At 52.1% G+C, this 19,590-nt stretch overlaps 1 protein-coding gene across 7 annotated transcripts in view; it reads left to right on the top strand.

Annotated features, from left to right (window-relative positions):
* DENND1A (DENN domain containing 1A) overlaps positions 1-18,958 on the top strand; it is a 287,266-nt gene extending 268,308 nt beyond the window's left edge. For 5 of the 7 annotated variants that reach the window (XM_059715737.1, XM_059715734.1, XM_019500981.2 and 2 more), the window contains 2 exons: positions 13,977-14,232; positions 15,095-18,958. In XM_059715737.1, coding sequence (XP_059571720.1) covers positions 13,977-14,232; positions 15,095-16,417 — 1,579 coding nt within the window. In that variant the 3' untranslated portion in view covers positions 16,418-18,958. The other 2 variants (XM_059715740.1, XM_059715739.1) reach the window with 2 other exon arrangements.
* Positions 18,959-19,590: the final 632 nt, after the last annotated feature.

Genomic DNA, 19,590 nt, shown 5'->3' with positions numbered 1-19,590 from the left:
AACCACCATGTGTGTTCTGCAGGTAGGCTGACGTCTCTTCTGGATCTAAAGCTTCCTGGCGTTACACAGTTTAACTTGTCTTTGAGATTTATTTTCCCTTCCTGTTGCAACAGGACTGGGGAGGTTTGGCTTATAAACAATGCTGTATAGTAATGGCAGTGAGTTAATTCAGGTCCTTCTTGCAAAGAATTCGTTATCCCGAGCAATTCACTCGTTTAGCGAGACCTGCTAAAACCCTGTCTCATGGAATACGAGCAATATTGATGAATATTTGCAGCCGTAAATGGACTTAATGTTCAGGAGTTTCCCCTGATAGAGAACTTAATTGTCAGTTATTTCCTTGCGAGGTTTTTCTACATCTGAAGTGACCAATGGTGAGGAAGAAGTAGCAGCTCCTAATACTGGTGACATTTGTTGTGCGGTGCCAGTTTTTTTTCTGCCTCTCTTCCTGAGCTGTCCCGTCTTCCATGTTTCTCCCAATCCAAATGCCATGTCACAACAGCAGTTGGATGTGTTTTTATTCTCTCCTGTCATCAACTTCAGCTGGCAGGACAAACTTCAGCAAACACAGAAACCTCCAGCCAGGCAATTGCGCAATATTGTAATAACCCTGCAAAGTCTCGAACAGAAGCGTGCCGGCGCCGGGGGGAGGCAGGGGAAGCGGCAGAGGGGCAAGTGCAGGCTGTAAGGCAGCCTGGTTCAGACTGAAATCTGCACCGGAGAATTCGGTCCGTGAGGCCACTGGGCGAGATGGCCGGGCGCTGAGGATTAGCTATGCGCCCTGCCAGAAATCGTGCATCTCCTGTTGTTAAAAGAAAGCTAATGTAAATGGCTTGAGTCTTGGAAGTGCAGTTGGGCAGGTGCCTCCGAATAGGTGGGGACTCGCTAACCCCGACCTCTCCCCCTTTACCCAGAGCAGTGGTTTAGATACGTGGAGAGACGTCCTGTGGGCTGCCAGCACCGGCAGGGGAACTCCCTTTCCTGGCCCGGCAGCTTCTGCTGGGGGCCTCCATCAGTGTCCTGAATAGTGAAGAGGCGGTAAATACAATTTACCAGTGACACCCGGTCGGCAGACGTTGCAAACGCCAGTCAGGGCAGGGGGACGGTGACAGCTGGACCCAGCTGGGTTAGCCATGTGAGCGGACCTCAGCAAAAAGAGCGGTGGGTTTACAAGAGGTGGAGAGGCTTGATCGTGGGGCAGGCTGGGCTTTAATGGGGATCTGTTAAATGGGTAGAGGCAAAAGCCCTCTTCAGATGCTTTGGGCCTGGCTGTCCTGTTGTCACCCAGCAAGTGCACGCTGACAGCCATGTTCACCTTGCCTGCCTGCCCTTCGCTGCTTGTCGGCTCCCAGGTGAGTGTGCAGCCTGTCGGTCACAGCCAGTGACCCTTGGGTGCTACAGTAATGCCACAAGTGCCCACCAAACCAGCGTGCCACCGCCGAGCCTGCGCGTGGTTTCAGCAGCAAGGCAGGGTGTCTAGCACGGAGCAATAAGCCAGCCCCAGATGCAGAGGAATCCTGGTAGCCCCGAGTGCTGGCGCAGCGAGTGGTCTGCTTTCCCCTTGGCCTGAAACCTGCCTCCCTCCACGGGTTTATTCTGCTTCTCTGTCTGGCGCATGCACAGTCTGCAACGCTTTCATGAGCCCGACGTGAAAGCAAGCCTCCCTCGAACCCTGTGCAGAGAACTGCACCGGCACCCTGCCCTTCATACTCGTTGGTTAGCCCGTGATGGCTCTCGGCACCAGTCCATTCATCCACTGGGCCGTTTCTAGTCCTCGTGGCTTCCCCTCTGTCGAGCGAGCCGTGCTCAGAGTGGAAAGGCAGGCACCGGGATGGGGAGCAGCCATCTTCCTGCGGGTTTTCCCTGCCAAATAAACTTTTATTGCCGTTATTAGCATTTCATAAGGGCTGCCAGTGCCCCTGGCAGTAGTATATTCTCTCGCTACCCACGGGGAAGGTTGGTACTGCGCATTCCCCCGCCTGCATCTCTGCTGCAATGCAATCGAAGCGGAGAGCCCAAAGTGAGTGGCTGTGAAGGTGGGTGGCAGACCTGCTGGGGGCAGGGGCGGGCGGGAATGCTCTTCCGAAAGTCAGCTGGACCGGCGCTTCTGCTTGGTTGCAGTAATTCCCTGGCACGTGATTTACCAGACGGTGGGTTTTCTCAGATGCGGAAGAGCTCTGCAGGGTGGAGCTTGTCGTCATTAGGAGGCTTCTTTGCTGACTTCGGTTCTGAATGGCTCCGCTCATGCTGAAAGGGAAGGTCCCCGCACCGGACTGCTGACTTGGCCTCCACCTGCCAGCAGACGGAGGCAGGATCTCCCAGGGCACTGTGGCATCGCCCCTTCTAGCCCAGGATGCACCAGTCACACGGCCCAATTCCTTCTGAAGCTGCAGTGTTGCATCCTGTCTGAAAATCAAGTCCCCATGGCGTCCTTTCCACTTCTTACATTTATTAAGGTGGCCATTGAGCACTGAGAAATGCACGGGCCCTTAGCTACGTGTTAGTATTTGTCCTAGGTAAGCGCAGGATGTTCTCAGCAGTCGCTGTAAAGCCGGGCAGCAGTTGTTACAGCGTTTTTACATAGCTTTTATCATTAAAGCTTGCAGGGAAATTTTTTCCTCCATGAAAAATGTCACTTTTGTTGTTGAAATGGAAGCTTTTCTTCAAAATTTTTAAGGCTTTTATCAATCCAGAACCTGAAGACTTTGTTTTTCAGCAATTGGAGCAGTAATATCTGCTTTGATAACCGAATGTTCCCCAGCGTTTTCAACAAAAAAGAAATGTTGTGACAAACCAATTTCATTATACAAGAGACGGAAGACGTTTGCTGGAAGTATTTTTACCCGCTCTAGTAACGGTTGCAATGGAGGTGCTTCAAAGGTGGGGAGCTTGCAGAAGGGACCTACGACCAGGGGAGCAGTACTGAGCCTGGTGGTGCTTGTAAGCCGTCCTCCTGCGCTGGACAAAGCCCCTGGGACTTGGCCCAATGCTTGCTCAAATACCACTCCTCCCATCCTGTGCCTGTGCTGTGAGCCGGCTGAGCCTCGGGTGGGCGGCTCCAGGTGACTGGTGGAGACCCCAGACCACCTGCCTGGTGCTCCTGAAGGGGAGCGCTTTACTTGGAATCGGAAACGGGAGCCGGGCCTCGTGAAGAGCAGTGGCCTCCTAGAGACGCACGCGGCGTTCGTGCAGCACTTTCCATCTCTGAGGACTTTGCAGTCGCTCCGCACAGCCGCGCCGTGCACGGCCCGAGCAGGGCTGTTATCCTGCAAGTAGAGGTGCTTGTCTGTGTGGCAGCACTGTTGCACAGGTAGAGGTGCTTTGATGGACAGACTAAGGGCTGAGCTCCTGCTGGTCACCCAGCACTTCCGTGTGTCCAGACATCGGCGACCTTCCCAGGGGCTGCTTCGCAAACGGCCGTCTGCACGGGGTACCTCCCGTTCTGATGTGGGGCTGTGGCGACGGGCTGAGGACTCTGTAGCTGAGAGCCTTGCTGTCTGCAGCGGCTGCTGGGAGCTGCAGTGGTTATTTATAGGCAGTTCCTGTTGCGCGAACCTGCTTTCACATCTCACCCAGGTTGCCCATTAAACAGAGAGCAGGCTTCAAGAGAGAGCTCTGTGCTCTGGCTTCTTTGTTCATACCGCGTAGCTGGCATCCAGGGCACGCCGAGTGGGTGGAAATTTAAAATGGCAAAGCAGAGGGTCAGGCTCACAATTAGCAACGAGTAGAAAGGCTCTTGGGCTGGCTAAGCCAGCACCACTGCTGCAGCAGCAGCGGCAGTTCATTACAATTTGCCAGAAATTATGTATGACTCGATATAGAAACTCTAATGACTTTCCCACATGTTGTATGAATGAAAATTGGCTGCAGCAGGATCCTGGGCTCGTTACACTGAAGCTCACACGATGGCTCAGCTACGTGGGAGCAGCTCAGAGAGCAGATTGCGCTCTGCTAGCTGTGGCCGGGATCCTCTGGCCTCTGCCTCTGGAGGTGGTTGGATCCAGCACAGGCTTTGCACAGTACGTTGCAGGCCAGGATAGCCACAGGAAAAGCTCCAGACCAGCTGGCTGAGCAGGCACAGCCGAGGCAAAACCTCACCCATCGTGGCTATGCTGCATTGCAGACGGACAGACCAGCTGCACAAGACTGGCAGGGGAAGGCTGTTGTGGAGGAAGCTGGATGCAAAAGGAAAAGATATCCACCACGAGGATCGCAAGTCGGGGAAGAACCTGACTAGAGCAGTCCGGCTTTCTTCCCCTCGTGACTCGCTGCAGCCACTAGAGATCGAGCTAGATCCAGGGAGAGCGTTGGTCCGAGCAGGTGCAGACTGCCTTTTTCCAGGAGCGATGCGCTGGTTAGCCGCACGGCCCGTAACGCTGCAGGGTGCTGTGGAAACGCTCCTCCGGGGACGGACGGTCTGAGGAAGACGGTGCCTGAGCTCCTGAGAGAGACGTCTGAACGCCAGCCGCTCCCCGCTGCACAGGTGTCAGGGTTGCAGAACAAAGCTGTCCTGTTGGCTTCGTGGAAGGGGGTGGGAGCACGTGATCAGAAGTGCCTGTGATGTCTGGGCTTTCATGTCTTCAGCAAATCGGAGGAAGAGCCATGGTATATTGAGCCTTTGCAGATGTCTCGGTTCACTTAGGCTGAGCTTTCCAAAGCCACTTGGGGCATCGAGACCTGGCCTCGGGTGCTGAAACGTCGGTCTCATTTCTCATTCGTCCCCTCCGCGGTTGGGTTCTGATCTTTTTTCATTTGCAAACCCCTCAGCATTTCTGCGTGGAGGTGCGGACCCCTTGGGATGGCAAGCGTGGGCATAGTTTGGCTGACCATAGTCCTCTTTCGCAGACCCCTTAAACAGCAAATCCCCAAAGGTTTGCGGACCACAGGTTGAAAACCACTGCTCTGCAACGTGCACACGGACAGCAACCTGCTCTCGGGGGAGTTCCTCCTAAAAGCAAACCGTGGCTGCTTTCCGGATTTCATAGCCTCCTGATTGGGTTCTGCATGGGACTGACTCCGAGTCTGTCCCGAAGGTCAATCCCATGTAAGACGCGATGGCATTCCTCGGGATCCCGCGAGGGTTGTGCAGCTTCCTGTCGAGCTCTTGCTCCACATTCACCGACTGGTGTTTTTCCTCTGCCCTGTGTGGGATTAGGGCATCAATGTCACTGCAGGCTTTGGTTGCCTGATGCCATCTCGCTGTGCCCAGGAGCACTGGCAGCAGCGCGGAGGTGGGGCAGATGGCTATGACATCCAGAATCGTAGAGGATACGCGTCTCCTCGTCCAGAACTGCACCTGAGGGCACGGTCTCGCACTTCCCCGTGGGTCCTGTTGCGCGGGCCAAGCAGGACTCTGATCCAGGCACCTGGAGGCCAGTTCCTGGCTCTGCCATGAGCTGCTTCTGTGACCCTGGACGAGAAACCTACGTTCTGAGCCTCAGTTTTGCCATGCTTAAATGGGGAAGAATTGACACAATGTGCAGCCAGCCTCTGTCAAGGGATATGGCACGTGCAAAGAAAAAGCTCTGTGTGTGCATATGCTTGGTGGCGGTCGAGGTCATGGCAGTTTTTGAAATAGAGTCCTCAAATCCTGTCTGCATTTTGCATCTGTCAGAGCAGGGGCGGCTTCCTTCCCTCTTCCCGTGTTAGAAATGATTAGAAGTTCTTCCAGGGTGTCCTGGTCTGGAGGTCATTGCTGACACCCCGCAGGAACAGCACCGTACTCCTGTTGTTGGCTTTCTTTGGACACGCGGGTCACGAGTGTCGTTTCTGGTCCCTGATGGAACAAGGACAGGTCTCCCAGCGCATTTCTGGGGTGAATTCTCATGCCTCGCCTTAAAAATGTGCTTTCTCCAGTTAATTTCTGTTCGCTTCAGATTTGCCCGTGCCTGAGTAGCAAGCTCTGGCAAAGCTGGCAGGAACAAATTTCAAAATGCCAAGCAAATATTTTCATCTTTGTTATGCACAGTGCTCATGATTATTCATAAGTATTCCTGGGGATGGTTTCTGTGGTGTGCTCACTGAGAAAAACCTAGGGAGTGCCCCCTTTCCCCCAGCCCCGGGCTGATTTCATGTTGGCAGCAAAAAGGCCCAAACGTCCAACTCCCTTGTTCGTTTCTGAGGGACAGAAACCGCCCTGGTCCAGAGCAGCGTCGCCCTGGCCAGGAAATGGGGAAATGGCCGAACCTTGGGCGGGCCTCCCCACGGCAAGACACAAAAGCAAGTCCGGGCTGTTCCTGTTCAGCATAATCTGCGCAATCGGAGAAAAAGCAAAGCAGTTAATGTAATATGCAAATGCAAGTTCCCTTTTTCATAGCAGGAATAGCCTTTAAAATTATAATATTCCCTTCGTTAATGCCCAGAGCCGGGGCTCAGTGATTTTCTGTATTTTTTATCTCAAGTACATTTAGGTGTCAATTAAATTTGAAATATCTACATTTGTCAGCATTTCATTTTTGGCCAGTGTGATGTGCTGCTGATTTGTCCATGCATCCTGACACATGAAAACAGCTCCCGAGATGCAGATCTTCCTCATTAAAAAATAAACCCATACTATCATAATGGTACGCAGAGCCATGGAGCGCATCCCCGGCTTTATTGCACTGTGTTTCTGACATGATATTTAAAAAGGAACAGCCACGGCTGTCAGTACTGTCATATGCTAGTGCTAACCGAAGACATGTTAAACTAAACATTAGAAAGAGATCAGCAAGTCATCTGCATGGTAACTCAGCTAAGAGATTAGGTAGGCAGGAGCTGGTGCAGTCATGTGGAGATGATGAGGGTTGTAGCTGTGACGGACAGGATCCTTTTTTCCCTCTAAGTCTACAGCATTGCCTGCCTTGTAGCTGGGCTTGCTGTGACCTGCCTTTTCAGAGACAGCTCTTTGTGTATGAAATCCTAGCAAGTAGTGGGTGGCAGACTGCAGGAGAGTTGCTGAATTGGGTTAATGAGGGAATAGGCACACACTTTTTTGGATTCTACTGCCTGAAGCTAATAAAAATTTAAACTTGGACACTTTAGATTGTTCATCCCTTATCTTTGACAAAAATCTTTTGTGGAACAAGAGCAGCAGCTGAATTTAAATAAGCTTTTATTATGAAATCCCACTTTGTCATGTAAGGTGCCTTGCAGCAAAAAAAGTGTGCCTATTAACTATCATTATAGATTCCACCTTATTTGCATTGAGATGCTATTGATTAGCTGATCCATCGGGGTCTCTCCTGAATCCTCGCTTTCAGATCATTGGCCGTTCCTGCCCGGTGGATTCATTGTGTCGCAGTCTGTGCAAGTGCTTGAGCTGAGCTAGACCCTCGCCGAACAAAGGGGTCAGGGCAGCGCTTCGGAAAGGGACTGAAGCGACTGGTCTGTAGCGCTCGGCCGGGGTCTCTAATTCGAACGTGTAGCCAAAAGGGTGAATTTTGTAGCAGAGCCCTCTGGAAGTGCAGGGGTTTCGTCTGATTCCTGTTAAATCACTGTGGCTTTGCCGGAGTGCTGTGGAGTGGTCATCTCGCACGTACAAGACAGGACAATAGTTGTGTTTGGCGGGGCCGGGGCTCAAAACAGGGAAGCATTTTTACCAATATCCTCGATTCTAAAACAGCCTCTCATTAGCCCCCTGCCTGCATGCGTGCGATGGTCTGGAGCTTCCCGAAAAAGGAGTTTAGCAGATTTGGCAGCAGCACTTGGCTTTCCCTGGAAGGTCCATTCGAGCACAGGAGGAGAGAGGAGCAGCTTGTGCGACCACTGTAATGGGAGTGAAGCTGAGTGGAGTATAATGTGATGGGCTCTGCCCACCCCCAGCCCCAGTTTCAGCTCCTGCGTTAATTAGCTCTGACCCAATTATGAATACATGTTGATGCACAATGGCATCTCAAACCCTCTCAAGCTATCAGTCCCAGTGTTCAACCTCCTTCATGTCCTCAATGGAAATGTTCAGCCTCTGTTTGTCTTTCAGTGATGCTTAATCTCACGGTAGCAGTCGGGACAAAAGAACTCGGAGAACAGAAAGGACTAATCCTAAACGCCAGAGCTGCTGGTGACGTGGCGTTCGGCATCCGTGCCAGGAAGCCCACAAGTCGCTGCTCTCCGTGGCCACAGCTCCTCTCGCCACGGGCCCATGACAGTGCTGCAAACGTTTCCATCGCCTCCGTGAGATCAGCCCTGCCTCCTTACTGCTGGGTCCAGTCCTGCACCCGTTGGAGTAGGAGTTCTGCTGTGAATGGCAGGATCCACCCCTCGCCCTTGGATCTTTTTTTAATGTAGCTTTGTGCCGCTGGCAGTGTCCACCCAATCGCAGCCATTGCTGGGATGCCGCGCTCAGCGGCATGCAGCTGATGAGATGAACACAGCTAGGAAGAAGCGGCGTGGGGGTGGCTGGAAATGGCGCGTGCTTTCGTAATCTCATATGATTTTTATATTTCCGTTGCGTAAGAGCTCGGGGCCAGGACGCCAGCCCAGGCCGGGACGCTGTAAAAGGAGGTTCAGCGGAGCAGCGCGCAGGACCTGCAGAGTACTATTGTTGTCCAATTTTTTTAAGTTTGTTATTTGGGAAATGTTTGTCTTTTGAAATCTTTAGGAAATACTTCCCGGAGGCTCTGAGCAGCCCTGTGCCGGTTGGGGTGCTCTTGCCAAATTCCAGTCAAGTCTGGCGTTCTGGCAAAGCCTGGCTCTTCTGTGGACACGGGTCAGCTTGCAGGGAGTTTGGGGGCCTGCTCTGATAGTCGTCCACCCAGACTCAAGTTCCTTCTTTGCCCCACGTGATCCTGGGTCCCCCTCCTCCCGGCTGCACCCAGTCACTAGCTGTAGGCAGAGACATGCGCTCCCTTCCTCCGCCCTGTTCCTCCCTCTTGTTCGCTTCCAGGAGATTCAGTTTTCCTTCCAAAGTGGAACCACAAACAGATTTCAAAACCTCAAAGCATGGCAGGAAATGGCCCGTTGCCCTCCGCTCAGCTGGAGCACGCATCTCTGGTCATTCAGCGCATCTGCAGACTGAAGTAGAGATGTAGCGTGGCCGTGCAGGCAGAGCTCAGAGGAAAATGTATTTTTAATAACAAAAGGAAAATTGTAAGCAAGGCCTAGCCTAGGTGCCAGAGCTTCCTGGTGAAAAGATTAGGCCGGCACTTGCAATAAAAAGAGCCGTCTTTTTGCAGCACGTAATCGCTCAGCGGTGGGCGCGCGTTGTCCGTGCGTCGGCGTGTGGTGCAGCACGTAAGCATCACCTGCCCTCTTCCGCGCGGCACCTGCTAGGACAGCACCCCAAACGCGCGCGTGAAGACGAGTATCGGTGAGATGTTAGCTGTGCCGAGCATCGGGGCAGGTAAGTGCTGCAGGGCAGTGAGGTGCACGGCTTTGGGACAAGGAGGTGGGCTGGCCCTTCTGTGGCTCTCCCCCTGGTCCTTGGCACCTGTGACTGGACATCACGTTGTGCTCGTGTCCGTTATGCGCACGCACGGACTCTCCTGCTTGCTCCGCCGCATTTAGCAAATTTGGTGTCATTAGCTCTTCTGGAATCGGACGTTCAGGAGGACCCCGGCTTAGATGGCTCATTCGGGTGAAGCCTGTCTGGTGGGAATGTGCTGGGAGAGCCAGGGCTCTGGCCTGGCGCCCTTTTTGGTAGGCACAGGCTTGGCTCGCAGGTCCCAGCGCTTTTTCCCAACAGACAGCAGCAGTAGAAGTTTTAGCAAAATGGTATTTTTTTTATTTTTTTTTGCCTGAAAAGTACAGCTCCACAACGTGTCACGGAGCCCTGCGCTCCCGGCAGGCAGGCAGGCAGGCAGGCACGTGCAGAAATGATCTGGAATCAGAAATCGCTTGGTTTTCTCTTGCCTCTGAAGCTTTGGATGTGACAACTCCATAACTCCCTTTTCTCTTCCTGTTTCCTTCAGCCTTGTAAAGCCCATGCGACACTATACAGTCTTCCTCTCTGAGGACTCTTCTGATGATGAATTTCAGCAGGAAGAGGATCCTGTCTCTGGCTTCTCTGAAAACTTTTTCTTCTCTGGTCCTTTTGAATGGTCTATTCTTTATTCTTTCATTGTATTAATATAATCTTTGAACTGCGATATCTGCACTAGCCAGGGCTGCCTGCTTCTGTACTTGGGAGCTGTAAAAGGCTTTGGGGATCTTTTTGTAGCACTTGATGAATGTGCATTTCTCCTGCTTGCCTGTTTTGACACTCCGAGGCATGCGAGAGCATGTGTCCTGCATGAAGCACTGCACCGTGTGTTGTCCCCGGTCTGGGATGCGCAGCTTATCGTTTTGTCTCGGCTTGGCTGGGCTCTTGGAGGTAGCCCTCTGGTTGACGTTCTGGTCTGGTGCTGCCCTCCTCCTCCAACCCTTTGTCCTGCACCGGTTCCCCAGTACAGTGTTAATTGTGCTTTTGTGTTGCTGTGTGAGCTTTGCTTCTGTGTGCTCGTCGGCTGCCTCCAACGCTACCCGCTCAGCTCTGTGCCATCGTGTGCCGGGGCCCCGACACTTCCGATCTCCTGCCCCGGGACATCCCAGCGCACAGCTTGATCTCCGAGCGCCCAGGAAATGCCGAGCTGTCTGTGCCCTTGACTTCGTATGAAGTGCTTTGCAGCGAGACCTTCCGGTTTTCTAAACTCTGCTGTCAGCTCTGGTCCCAGGTGCATTCTTCACAACAGGCACACGGCTCTGGTGCGGCAGGAGGCTGGTGTCCTTGTGCAGGTTTATTTAACCCGTGCGCATGCGAGTGTTTTGTGTGCGTCTCACACCCACCACAGTGTTTACCAACAGTTCAGCAAATCGCCAACCCTCTGTAATTCAAGCCCGGTTCTCAAACAGGGGGGACGTCCCTAGACCAAAGAGTAGATGTCCACGTCACCATTTAAGCTTATACGTCCCTGTTGTGGGGACCGGGATATTTGGGCGTCAGCGGACGGATTCTGAAATCCTCTGAAGGCCGCCATGGTAGAAACATGCCCCTTCCATGGGCCGGGGGGTTCATAAGGTGAACGTGCAAAATGTTTGGGATTGGGAATAATTCACATTTGATGTTGAATGACCTGTGGCAAACGGCTCTCTCACGTGTGTGTTGCTGGGTCTGGGAGCATACTTTGCTCGAAAGCAGCCCCACCACGAGGCCTTGGTCCAAGGAGCCGTTCAGACCGGACCTGAACTTCCTCAGAAGTTTGAAGGACGTAGTAAACCCTCCGCAGCACTGTGTTTTTGCAGTGCCGTCTGCTCTCTGGTGTTGCCAGGACATGGCAAGGGAGCCTGTTCTTGTGCTAGCACAGCTCCCGCAAGAGCAGGACGCACGGAGAGCTGGACAGCAATGGATCTTGGGCCGCTTCCCCCACTGAGAGATGGGTGTGCGGTCAGCTCGGAGCGTTTCTCTGAGGATGTGAATGTGGTTATGTCCAGAAGATGGTGCTCTCTTAAAGATTACCCGAATTGTTGTCTGTCGACCTTGTATGTATAGAAAGACGAAACCTGGAGTCACCAGACTACGACTGCGACGTTTGACTTTGCTCTGAGATGAGCAAGTAGCGCTAGGCGAGTCGGAAGAAATGTAATAGCCGTCAGGGCAGTGGGCGATTTGAAGATTCGGAGGTGGGGTTCAGAGACCGAGAAGGGGGAGATCACACCAGACAGACAGGGACAGGGTGAGAAGAGACAAGCCTGCGCAGCCTGGGGGCTGGAGGGGAGCTCCCAACATGTGCTTGGGTAGGAGGAGGTCGTGGAAGTGTTTCATTTACAAACGACCCACCAGGATTCTCCTGCACCGCCTGGCTCGCAGGTCTCGGGTGTGTGTTGGATGTGAGGGTAGAGACTGAATCGTGACTTCTGTCTCTCGAGGTCTCGCTTACGCTTTCCTTCCCTAAGGCTCCGATCCAAAGCCTGCTGGTGTCGGCCCTAAATCGGTGCAACTCGCTCCTGCGCTTCCACATTCATCACCCCCATCTGGTGTCCTCAGCTGCCCTCGTCACGCAGGCCTGCATTTCCATTCCACGAGTTCACTCCTCGCCAGCCTGCTCCTTGCGTGTCAACGTGGGTCTCCACGCTGGAGCATGAGCAGCTACTTGCTAGGACGGGGGGATCAGACGGCTGTCCTACCCCCACACCTCCTCGGACCTGTGCTGTGGCTGAGTGCCGAGCGTTTGCGTGGCGGTGAACGAGGCGAGATGTGTTGTGCTCATGAACGTGCATGGTGGATTTCACACAGCTATGCTTCTGTGGGGAGAGGAGCATTTTTTCACATTACCTTTTATTATTTGGGGGCTCACAAATATTTTCTTTTAATCTAAACCCTTGTTTAAATGGCACGGTGAGACCGGCTGCCAGTCAAGTGCCAATCACGGCAGAAGTGCGTGTCAGTTCTTATGATTAATTGGGCGCACATTATGCTGCTGTTCTCCTGCACGCAGAAGCAACATGCAAATCAAGTGGTGCTGGAGGACTGTTTTCTGCTGAGGTGCACACGAGAAGTGCGCTCTGCTAACCCCGGCCTGGGCTCGAAATGTAAAATAGATTTCTCCATAATGGACTGCGTTGTCTCTTGATAAGACGACACCAGTATAATCATCGACACCGCGCACAATATTCCCAATTACTGGAGGAAAATACCCTGGATTGCATCCTGTGCTGAGTTAGCTGGAAGCGAGGGACAGTAGCTGTGTGAGGAACGAGGGAGCGTTTGCAATTGCCCTTTCTTGCTGAGACTCTCTAACAGCCGGGTCTAGCAGCACCGTGCCCACGTGGGCTCACAGCACAAAGCTGATGTCCGATTATTCCTACTGCCACGTAGCTCTGCTCGTTGGGTCTGTAACAGCACCATCATTGCTTCCCCATCGCTCCCTGCTCGGTAACCTTTGTTTGAAATGATAGTCACGGGTCGGGCCTGTCTGTCGCCCTCGCCTTGCTAGCTCTGCTCACGCTCGCTCCTCCGGATAGTATTTCCTCCGGAGTTTAGACTTGTGTAAAAGAGAGATTCTCTCAGACTGAAACAGAAGCGTGCCTGGTCGGCTAAAACCTTCCTCTACAGCCACCCCAGCCTTGCGCTAGATGCGAGCGCCAGAACGTGTCCCTGCCTGGTCTGTCTGTCAGGCTCGCCAAGAGATGGGCAAAGAGCAAGCAGCAAGAGAGTGGGCAGAGAAATTAAGATATTTAACTGGGCAGTTTCCCCTTTAAAGCCTCACTTCACTATACTCCCTCTGTCGAGGGGTTGCACAGATGACAAATAATTGTGACCTTTTCTTCTTGATCTAGTGCAACGATTATCAAGAAAACAGAAGGGTCGCCGGTAAACTTAGGCTGCTCTTTTCAGAGACATGCATTTACTGAAATGTGTTTTGAAAAGGTCCATTAAAAACCATGTGGGTTTATCTGTTTCATTAGCCCAGCTGAGAGAGCAGCAGGAAGCAAGCAGTATCTGTAGTGAAAGTAGCTCGGTGGAGCTGCTTGAGAGCGGAGATCTTCTATACAGCAATAGCAATACCTTGGAGAACAGCCTTTGCAACTGTGCCGGTTCAAACCTGAGTCTTTCTAGCTAAGTGCATGTCCGCCCCGCAGTCCAGACCACGTCAGCTGCCTCCATGGATATAGTGAGCGCTCCGCTGGGGCAGTCTGCTGCAGCCCAGCGCCGTGCGGGCCGCAGAACGTGTCCAGCTCGCACTGTCCGGCAGTAGCCGGCTCACGTGGGTACGCTCCACGAGCTGCAGGCTGCAGCGTCCAGACAACACAACGTAGCGCCCTGTGTTTGTGTCGTGTGCCATGGAAGGGAAGCAAGTCGAGAGAGTTCAGAGTTGGACCCAACGCAGTGGGCCCCAGCCAGACCCTCGCCCCACGCACACATTAAGGGGGATATTGTGTAGGGTAACGTGATGGGTGTGTCATATCCACGCTGAGGCTGCTCCAGGGGACTCGTGACCTAGTTTGAAACACTGCATGCTTTGAAAAGGGTTGGAAAGAAAGTACTTCTAAATGTGAGATGTTAAAGCACTCTTGTCTCTTAGGCCTCAGCCGTACCGCGCCCTGAAAGAGTCCGACAGCGCCGATGGGGAAGAAGTGATCAGTCCAGAGAAAGCCAGCGAGGCTGCGCCTCCCAGCCCTCCGACACCAGACAGGGTCACAGAAGTCAACCTCCTGCAGGACATTTTCACTAACTTAGAAGTGGAAACACAACCTCAGCCTCTAAGCCAAGCCAAAAGTTTAGAAGACCTAAGGACCCCCAAAGAGGAGGGTGAGCAACGATGCACGTTCGATTACCAGGTACGGGCTTTCATACGAGTAGGATGGTAAATGCTGGAGGGACTTGTGCAGAATGAAAGCGCCTTCCCTCCACTGCCCTCCGGTTGGAAAGGACGTCCTGTTTCCCCATCAGTGCATGGGTTTCCCCCCAACCCCGGCTTCCCCAGCACGTTCAGAAGGTTCATTTCTGAGTGGAGAGGCTAGGTCCCTGGAAGGGCCTTCTGTCCCTACATAAAAGCAAGGTAGAAACCCAGATCTGTGTTTTCAAAGCAGGCAGTACTTGTCCTGTTCCTAGAGTCCGCTCCTCTGCCTGAGGCTCGTCTCCGATGCAAGTATTGGGGGGTTTTGGGGGATCAGAACGTTCCCTTCATTTCAGAGTTGCTCGCACTCGTTAAATGGGCCCCGTCTCCAACCTGGCTGTGGTGTCTGTGAGTTGGAAGGATAATTAGTGTTCCTGTGTGTAGCACGCTTCCTGATTGCTTCTTCAGTGCAAAGCTAAAGCCTGGAGCCCGTGGCACCTTTGTGCGATGACGAGCAGAAGGCACGTACCGTCAGGCCAGCAAGAGGAGACGAGCGTGTTGCATTTGGGTTTCTCGGGACATTTTCCATAGGTTAATCAAAGCTCCCAAATGCCCAGTAACATGAGTGTCACGCTGTGCACACAACAGCCGGACAGTCCACTGTCACCACTCGCTAGCCCAAGAGCCCTGGCTTTCAGTCTCCCATCCAAACTCCTAGGCTGTGCCTTTCCCCGTGTCCCTTCCCTGAAGATGCTCATGGCAGGCAGGCAGCTTCCTCTCGGGTGCTCCCCATCGTCCCGCCTGTGCTTTGCTCTGCATCGTGCCAGGTCGGAGATGTTAACCCTCTTTATGCTTTCTGACAGAGAATGGACCTTGGTGTGTCCGAGAGGAGCAGGATTGTGCCAGCAATGAAACTCTCTCACCCCTACAACAAGCTGTGGAGCATGGGGCAAGACGACATGGCTATTCCTACCAAATATTCCCAGAGCTCCCCAGAGAGGCCCTTGACTGCTCTTGGGAACATCCCCTCGGTGCCACGCAGACCTCGGAGCAGAGACAGCCTTCTGGCCCCTGGAGAAAAGGAGGAAGTGACCTTGGCTGCCCAAGGGAACATCACCATCCCCAGGCCCCAGGGCAGGAAGACGCCTGAGCTGGGGATAGTTCCCCCGCCCCCCGCACCCAGGCCCACCAAACACCCGCCGCTGGCAGGGCCCGCAGAAGCTGTGAACCCCCAGGCTGCAGGGCGCAGTGGCCTGGTTTCAGAAAGCATGCAGGAGCCTTTTGGATCAGGGAGCATGTCCCTCGACCCAGAAATCAGGCAGGCCGTAAACTATTCTCCTCGCCCCTCCCAGCTCCTCTCCAGCGCCAGCAGTGCTACTGAGATGCTCCAGCCAGTCAAGGTCAATGCAGAAAACGCAGGTAACGAAAGCGATTACCTTCTTAATCTCCTGGATCCCTTGAAGACAACCAGCTGGCAAAACGCTGGCTCCCAGCAAGGCTCTGGCAGTCTGCAGAGCTCAGCCGCTCCTAGCCCTGCTCCTGGCTTTGCTCCGGCAGCAAACGACTTCACACCTCCTGCTCCCCCACCCTTCGCCCAGCCGCTGGCCTACCCTCCTTCGGCCCCGCCGTTTCTGCAGACATCTCTCAACCCGTTTGCGCAGACGATGCCAGCAGCCCTGCCCATGACCCTGGTGAGAGCCACGAGGGGCCCCTTCCTCCCTCCCTTAGGGCACGCTTACAGCTCCAGTTTCATTGCGCCAAACTCTGGCTTCTATCAGCCACAAAGATCTCAGCCAAACATTTCAACCTTGTCCATGCCCAATCTTTTTGGCCAGGCTCCGACCGCACCGCAGGCTAGCTCCTTGCTGCAGCAGAGCCATAGCCCGTCCCCGACCAGCTCTCTGCAGCCAGCACGCTTAAGTGGCCCTTCCAAAATCAGAACACTACCGCTGGGCCCGTCCGGCTCAAAGATAGATGCCAAGCAAGGGGTGGCCCCAAGGCCCTCTAGCGATCCCCCTCTGGTTCCCCCCAGGCCTGCTAAGGGCCTCGAGTCAGTGTTACTGCCCTCAAAGCCTGAGGAGACAAAGGATCCGTTTGAAGATTTGTTAAAAAAGACAAGACAGGAGGTGTCGGCCACCCCAGGTAAAGTAGAACAGCTCCGAAAGCGCTGGGAAACATTTGAATGATGCTCCCAACACATCTTATTCCCTGTGGGATTGGCATTTTTTTTTCTTTTTGTTTTTTCTCCATTTTCTTTTCTTTTTGTTTTTTTCTTCCTGAGCCAGCACAAGAACAAGCTGTCCCTGTAGAAGGGGCGACTCGGCCAGCTCCAGACACAGGAAACACAACTGCTCCTCCGCGCCTGGCAGACAAGCGCTGCTGGCTGGAGTTGCTGTGCGGATAACCCCCCACGTTGCCACTTTCCCGGCTGAGGCTTTCTCCTCGACACAGTCGCTGGCTCCGGGCCTGCCGTCAGTGAAAGCCCCGGTGACTTACACTGGCCAAAGCTTTAACGTGGTTAGATTGAATGTGTCCGTCCCCCACCCCCCCACCGCCTCCCCCCAAAATAATCTTTTCACGAGATACTACTGAACCAGCAATTGCTTATTCCTCCCCTTGTATTTTCCCAGTCCCCAGCACAGCGTGGAAGGTGACACCGCACGTAGCACTAGTGCGCATTTCCTACCTGTGTGAACAGTGTTCGGTTTGGTATTTTTCTGTGTTACGCATTCTGCTTACGACATTTTTGCTTTTCTATGTAAACTGTAGGAATGAACCCAGGTTTGTAGTTTATACTGAGTTAATCCACTGGGTTTAAACGGAGTTTGTTCAATAGCCGATCTAGCAACACACACTTTCATTTAGGGTTATACGCTTGTCTGAATTTTTGTTAGAAGACTTTTGGTTTCGTCCCCTCCAGCCCTACGGGAGGGACTTCTTCGCTATAAAATTCTTACGATTCCCAGTTACAGCAAAACTAATAGCACAGAGAAAGCGTCCTGCAGCTCAGGGCTTGCTCCTGTGTCTCCGAGGGGAAACTGGAAACACCAGCAATTTAATTTTTAGACAGACATCAGAACGTGTCTTTTGATGGAGTCCGTCAACTATATCTTAGTTCTTCTGTAATCGTATGTTAATATTATATATAAATGTTATAGGCAGCAGTATTTGAACTGGATGTAATAGTATCTTATTTTATTATGAGAAAGAAAAAAATCAGGGCATAAGCAATCCCATTTTGTTAGTTCTCCAAGCTTAACACTAGTACATTGACTAGGAGGCCTGGGTTCAGACCGGTGAAACCACAGCTGTCTATACAAAGGAGAAGGAAAAGTATTGCAGAATAAGCAGTGCAGTGTCCAAATATCGGCATGTGACAGCTGCGTGTCACTGCCGTGTGACGGAAACACTTCACGGTACCTGGACGCAACTGAGCTCACATCCCTGCGCACCAAGGTTTCCCTCCCTGACACATCGCGCGGTGAGAAACAGAGCGGGGTGGTGTCTAGGATCACGTGTAGACCAGCAACGCAGCAAAGGGTTAAAGGGTACATTCGCTGCGATTTTACGAGGCATTAGTCTGTGGCTGCAGCGGCCTCAAGCATTTCATGCTTACCTTCAGCATCTCCTTCCTCACAGTGATCATTTCTGTGTACCTCTAGTGGTGCTTTTCTCATTTATTTTTACTTGGACACAATCTGATTTCAGATAAGCTATTCTAGGACAGTTAACCACATCACCATTAAGCCTTTGATTAAGTCAAAAGTAATTGTGGACACTTGGGAAACTCTTGTAATGCTCTATCTGGATTTTCTTCGCTGTATCTATTTTAACGTCCTTGGAGGCTCTCTTACTCCGTATTAAAACGGCTGTCAGTGCGTTTGAGCCTGTGCAATACGAGAGAGAAATACTTGGAACATCTAAAATGCCAACAGCTGGGGAGACCCAAGTATTGCACGAGTGTTATTTTTACTCCTGTCGAGTACTGTTACTTTTACGAGCCACTCAGTCTGTTTTGTATTATTTCTTTTTGCTGAAAGGAAGGTGGTTTTGATCGAATCTAGTTCCAAATAATTCAGATATTTAAAGTCTAAAGGAATAGCCGTGTTTTGTGCTGCTGTACAGACTGTGAATGTTTCTATGCCATTAGCACCTCAGTCTGGAATATCTGACCCCCTTTAACTGCTGTGTGCTGGATCTGACTTCTCAATGGTGATGGGTATGTACAGGCACTATGGAATGGTGCATATGAATTGCCATTTGATTTTTCACATACTCCTGGGTTTTTATTTGTAATGCTATGCACTGGTTATGTATTAAGTATTCCTTTTAAACATGTGCTTTAACTAAGTGGGAAAATGCTGGGGTACCTCTGTATCATGGCAGAGCCTTTTCCAGTCCCATTTTATTCTGTTTACCTTTTATAGCATATTCCAAAACCCAGTCTTTTATGCCATTGTTTTGGAAACAAGTAAGCACTCCTTGATTTTTAAGAGGCCAATTCTGAGACGCCGAGAGGTATTAACGCTTTAGATTTATCGTATTATTCACTCCTCACTTAATTTTAATGACGGGGGGGGGGGGAAAGTTGGGTATGCCTGAGAGAGATCTTGGAGTAGTAGAGAGCACTTTGCTGAAGTTTGTATCTTTGCAAATTCAATCCAAGAAGTGAGAAAACATGAGAATCCGTTTCACGTGTTTAGCATAATAAAAGAATCAAATCATCACGGATGGCATGACTTTTCTGTCGCCTTTGAGCCGCCGGATTTCTCGCATGCTGCTTATTTGACAGTGGCAGGTTGTACGCGGGAAGGCTGTGGCTGGAAGAGTTGGCTCTCATAGTTAAGTAGCAGGACAAAGATCTGATGCTCCTTTTTGGGGGGTTTAAAACTGCTTCCCGCGTGAGGACTTATCTGCATCGATTTAACCTAGCGTGCTGAGAACTGTACGCACTCTGGAGTTAGCAAACTTCCAGCAAATTCACAGGGACTCTGCTCAACTGAGCTCCTTCCATCCAGGTTGGCCATGCTCGTGTTTGCTTCCTTACTTACATGTGCTCTTCTCCATCCTTCCAGGAGCGAGGCAGGCAAACCTGCTTTATTGCTTTGTCCACTGAAGGAGTCAGAAATGTTTTAAGGGCTAGTCTTAGAGATTATCAGTGAAGAATCCATGCCTTTTCCAAACGATTGTATTCAGACCGCGCCAGGGCTTTTTCACTGTGGTGAGGAACGTGTTGTCCTGCCTCCAAAGACACGAGTCTCTCTCCATTCTTCAGTGAACTTCCCGCGCCTCCTTTTCAGAGCGCAGGTGTTCAGTTGGCCCGGGCACTCCTCCTTCCACATCCTACGATGCCTGCTCA

The sequence above is a fragment of the Alligator mississippiensis genome, chromosome 12 (genome assembly GCF_030867095.1).
Source record: "Alligator mississippiensis isolate rAllMis1 chromosome 12, rAllMis1, whole genome shotgun sequence".
Classification (NCBI taxonomy): Eukaryota; Metazoa; Chordata; order Crocodylia; family Alligatoridae; genus Alligator; species Alligator mississippiensis.
The sequence above is the reverse complement of the archived record's forward strand: the minus strand, read 5'-3'. Positions and strand labels throughout refer to the sequence as shown.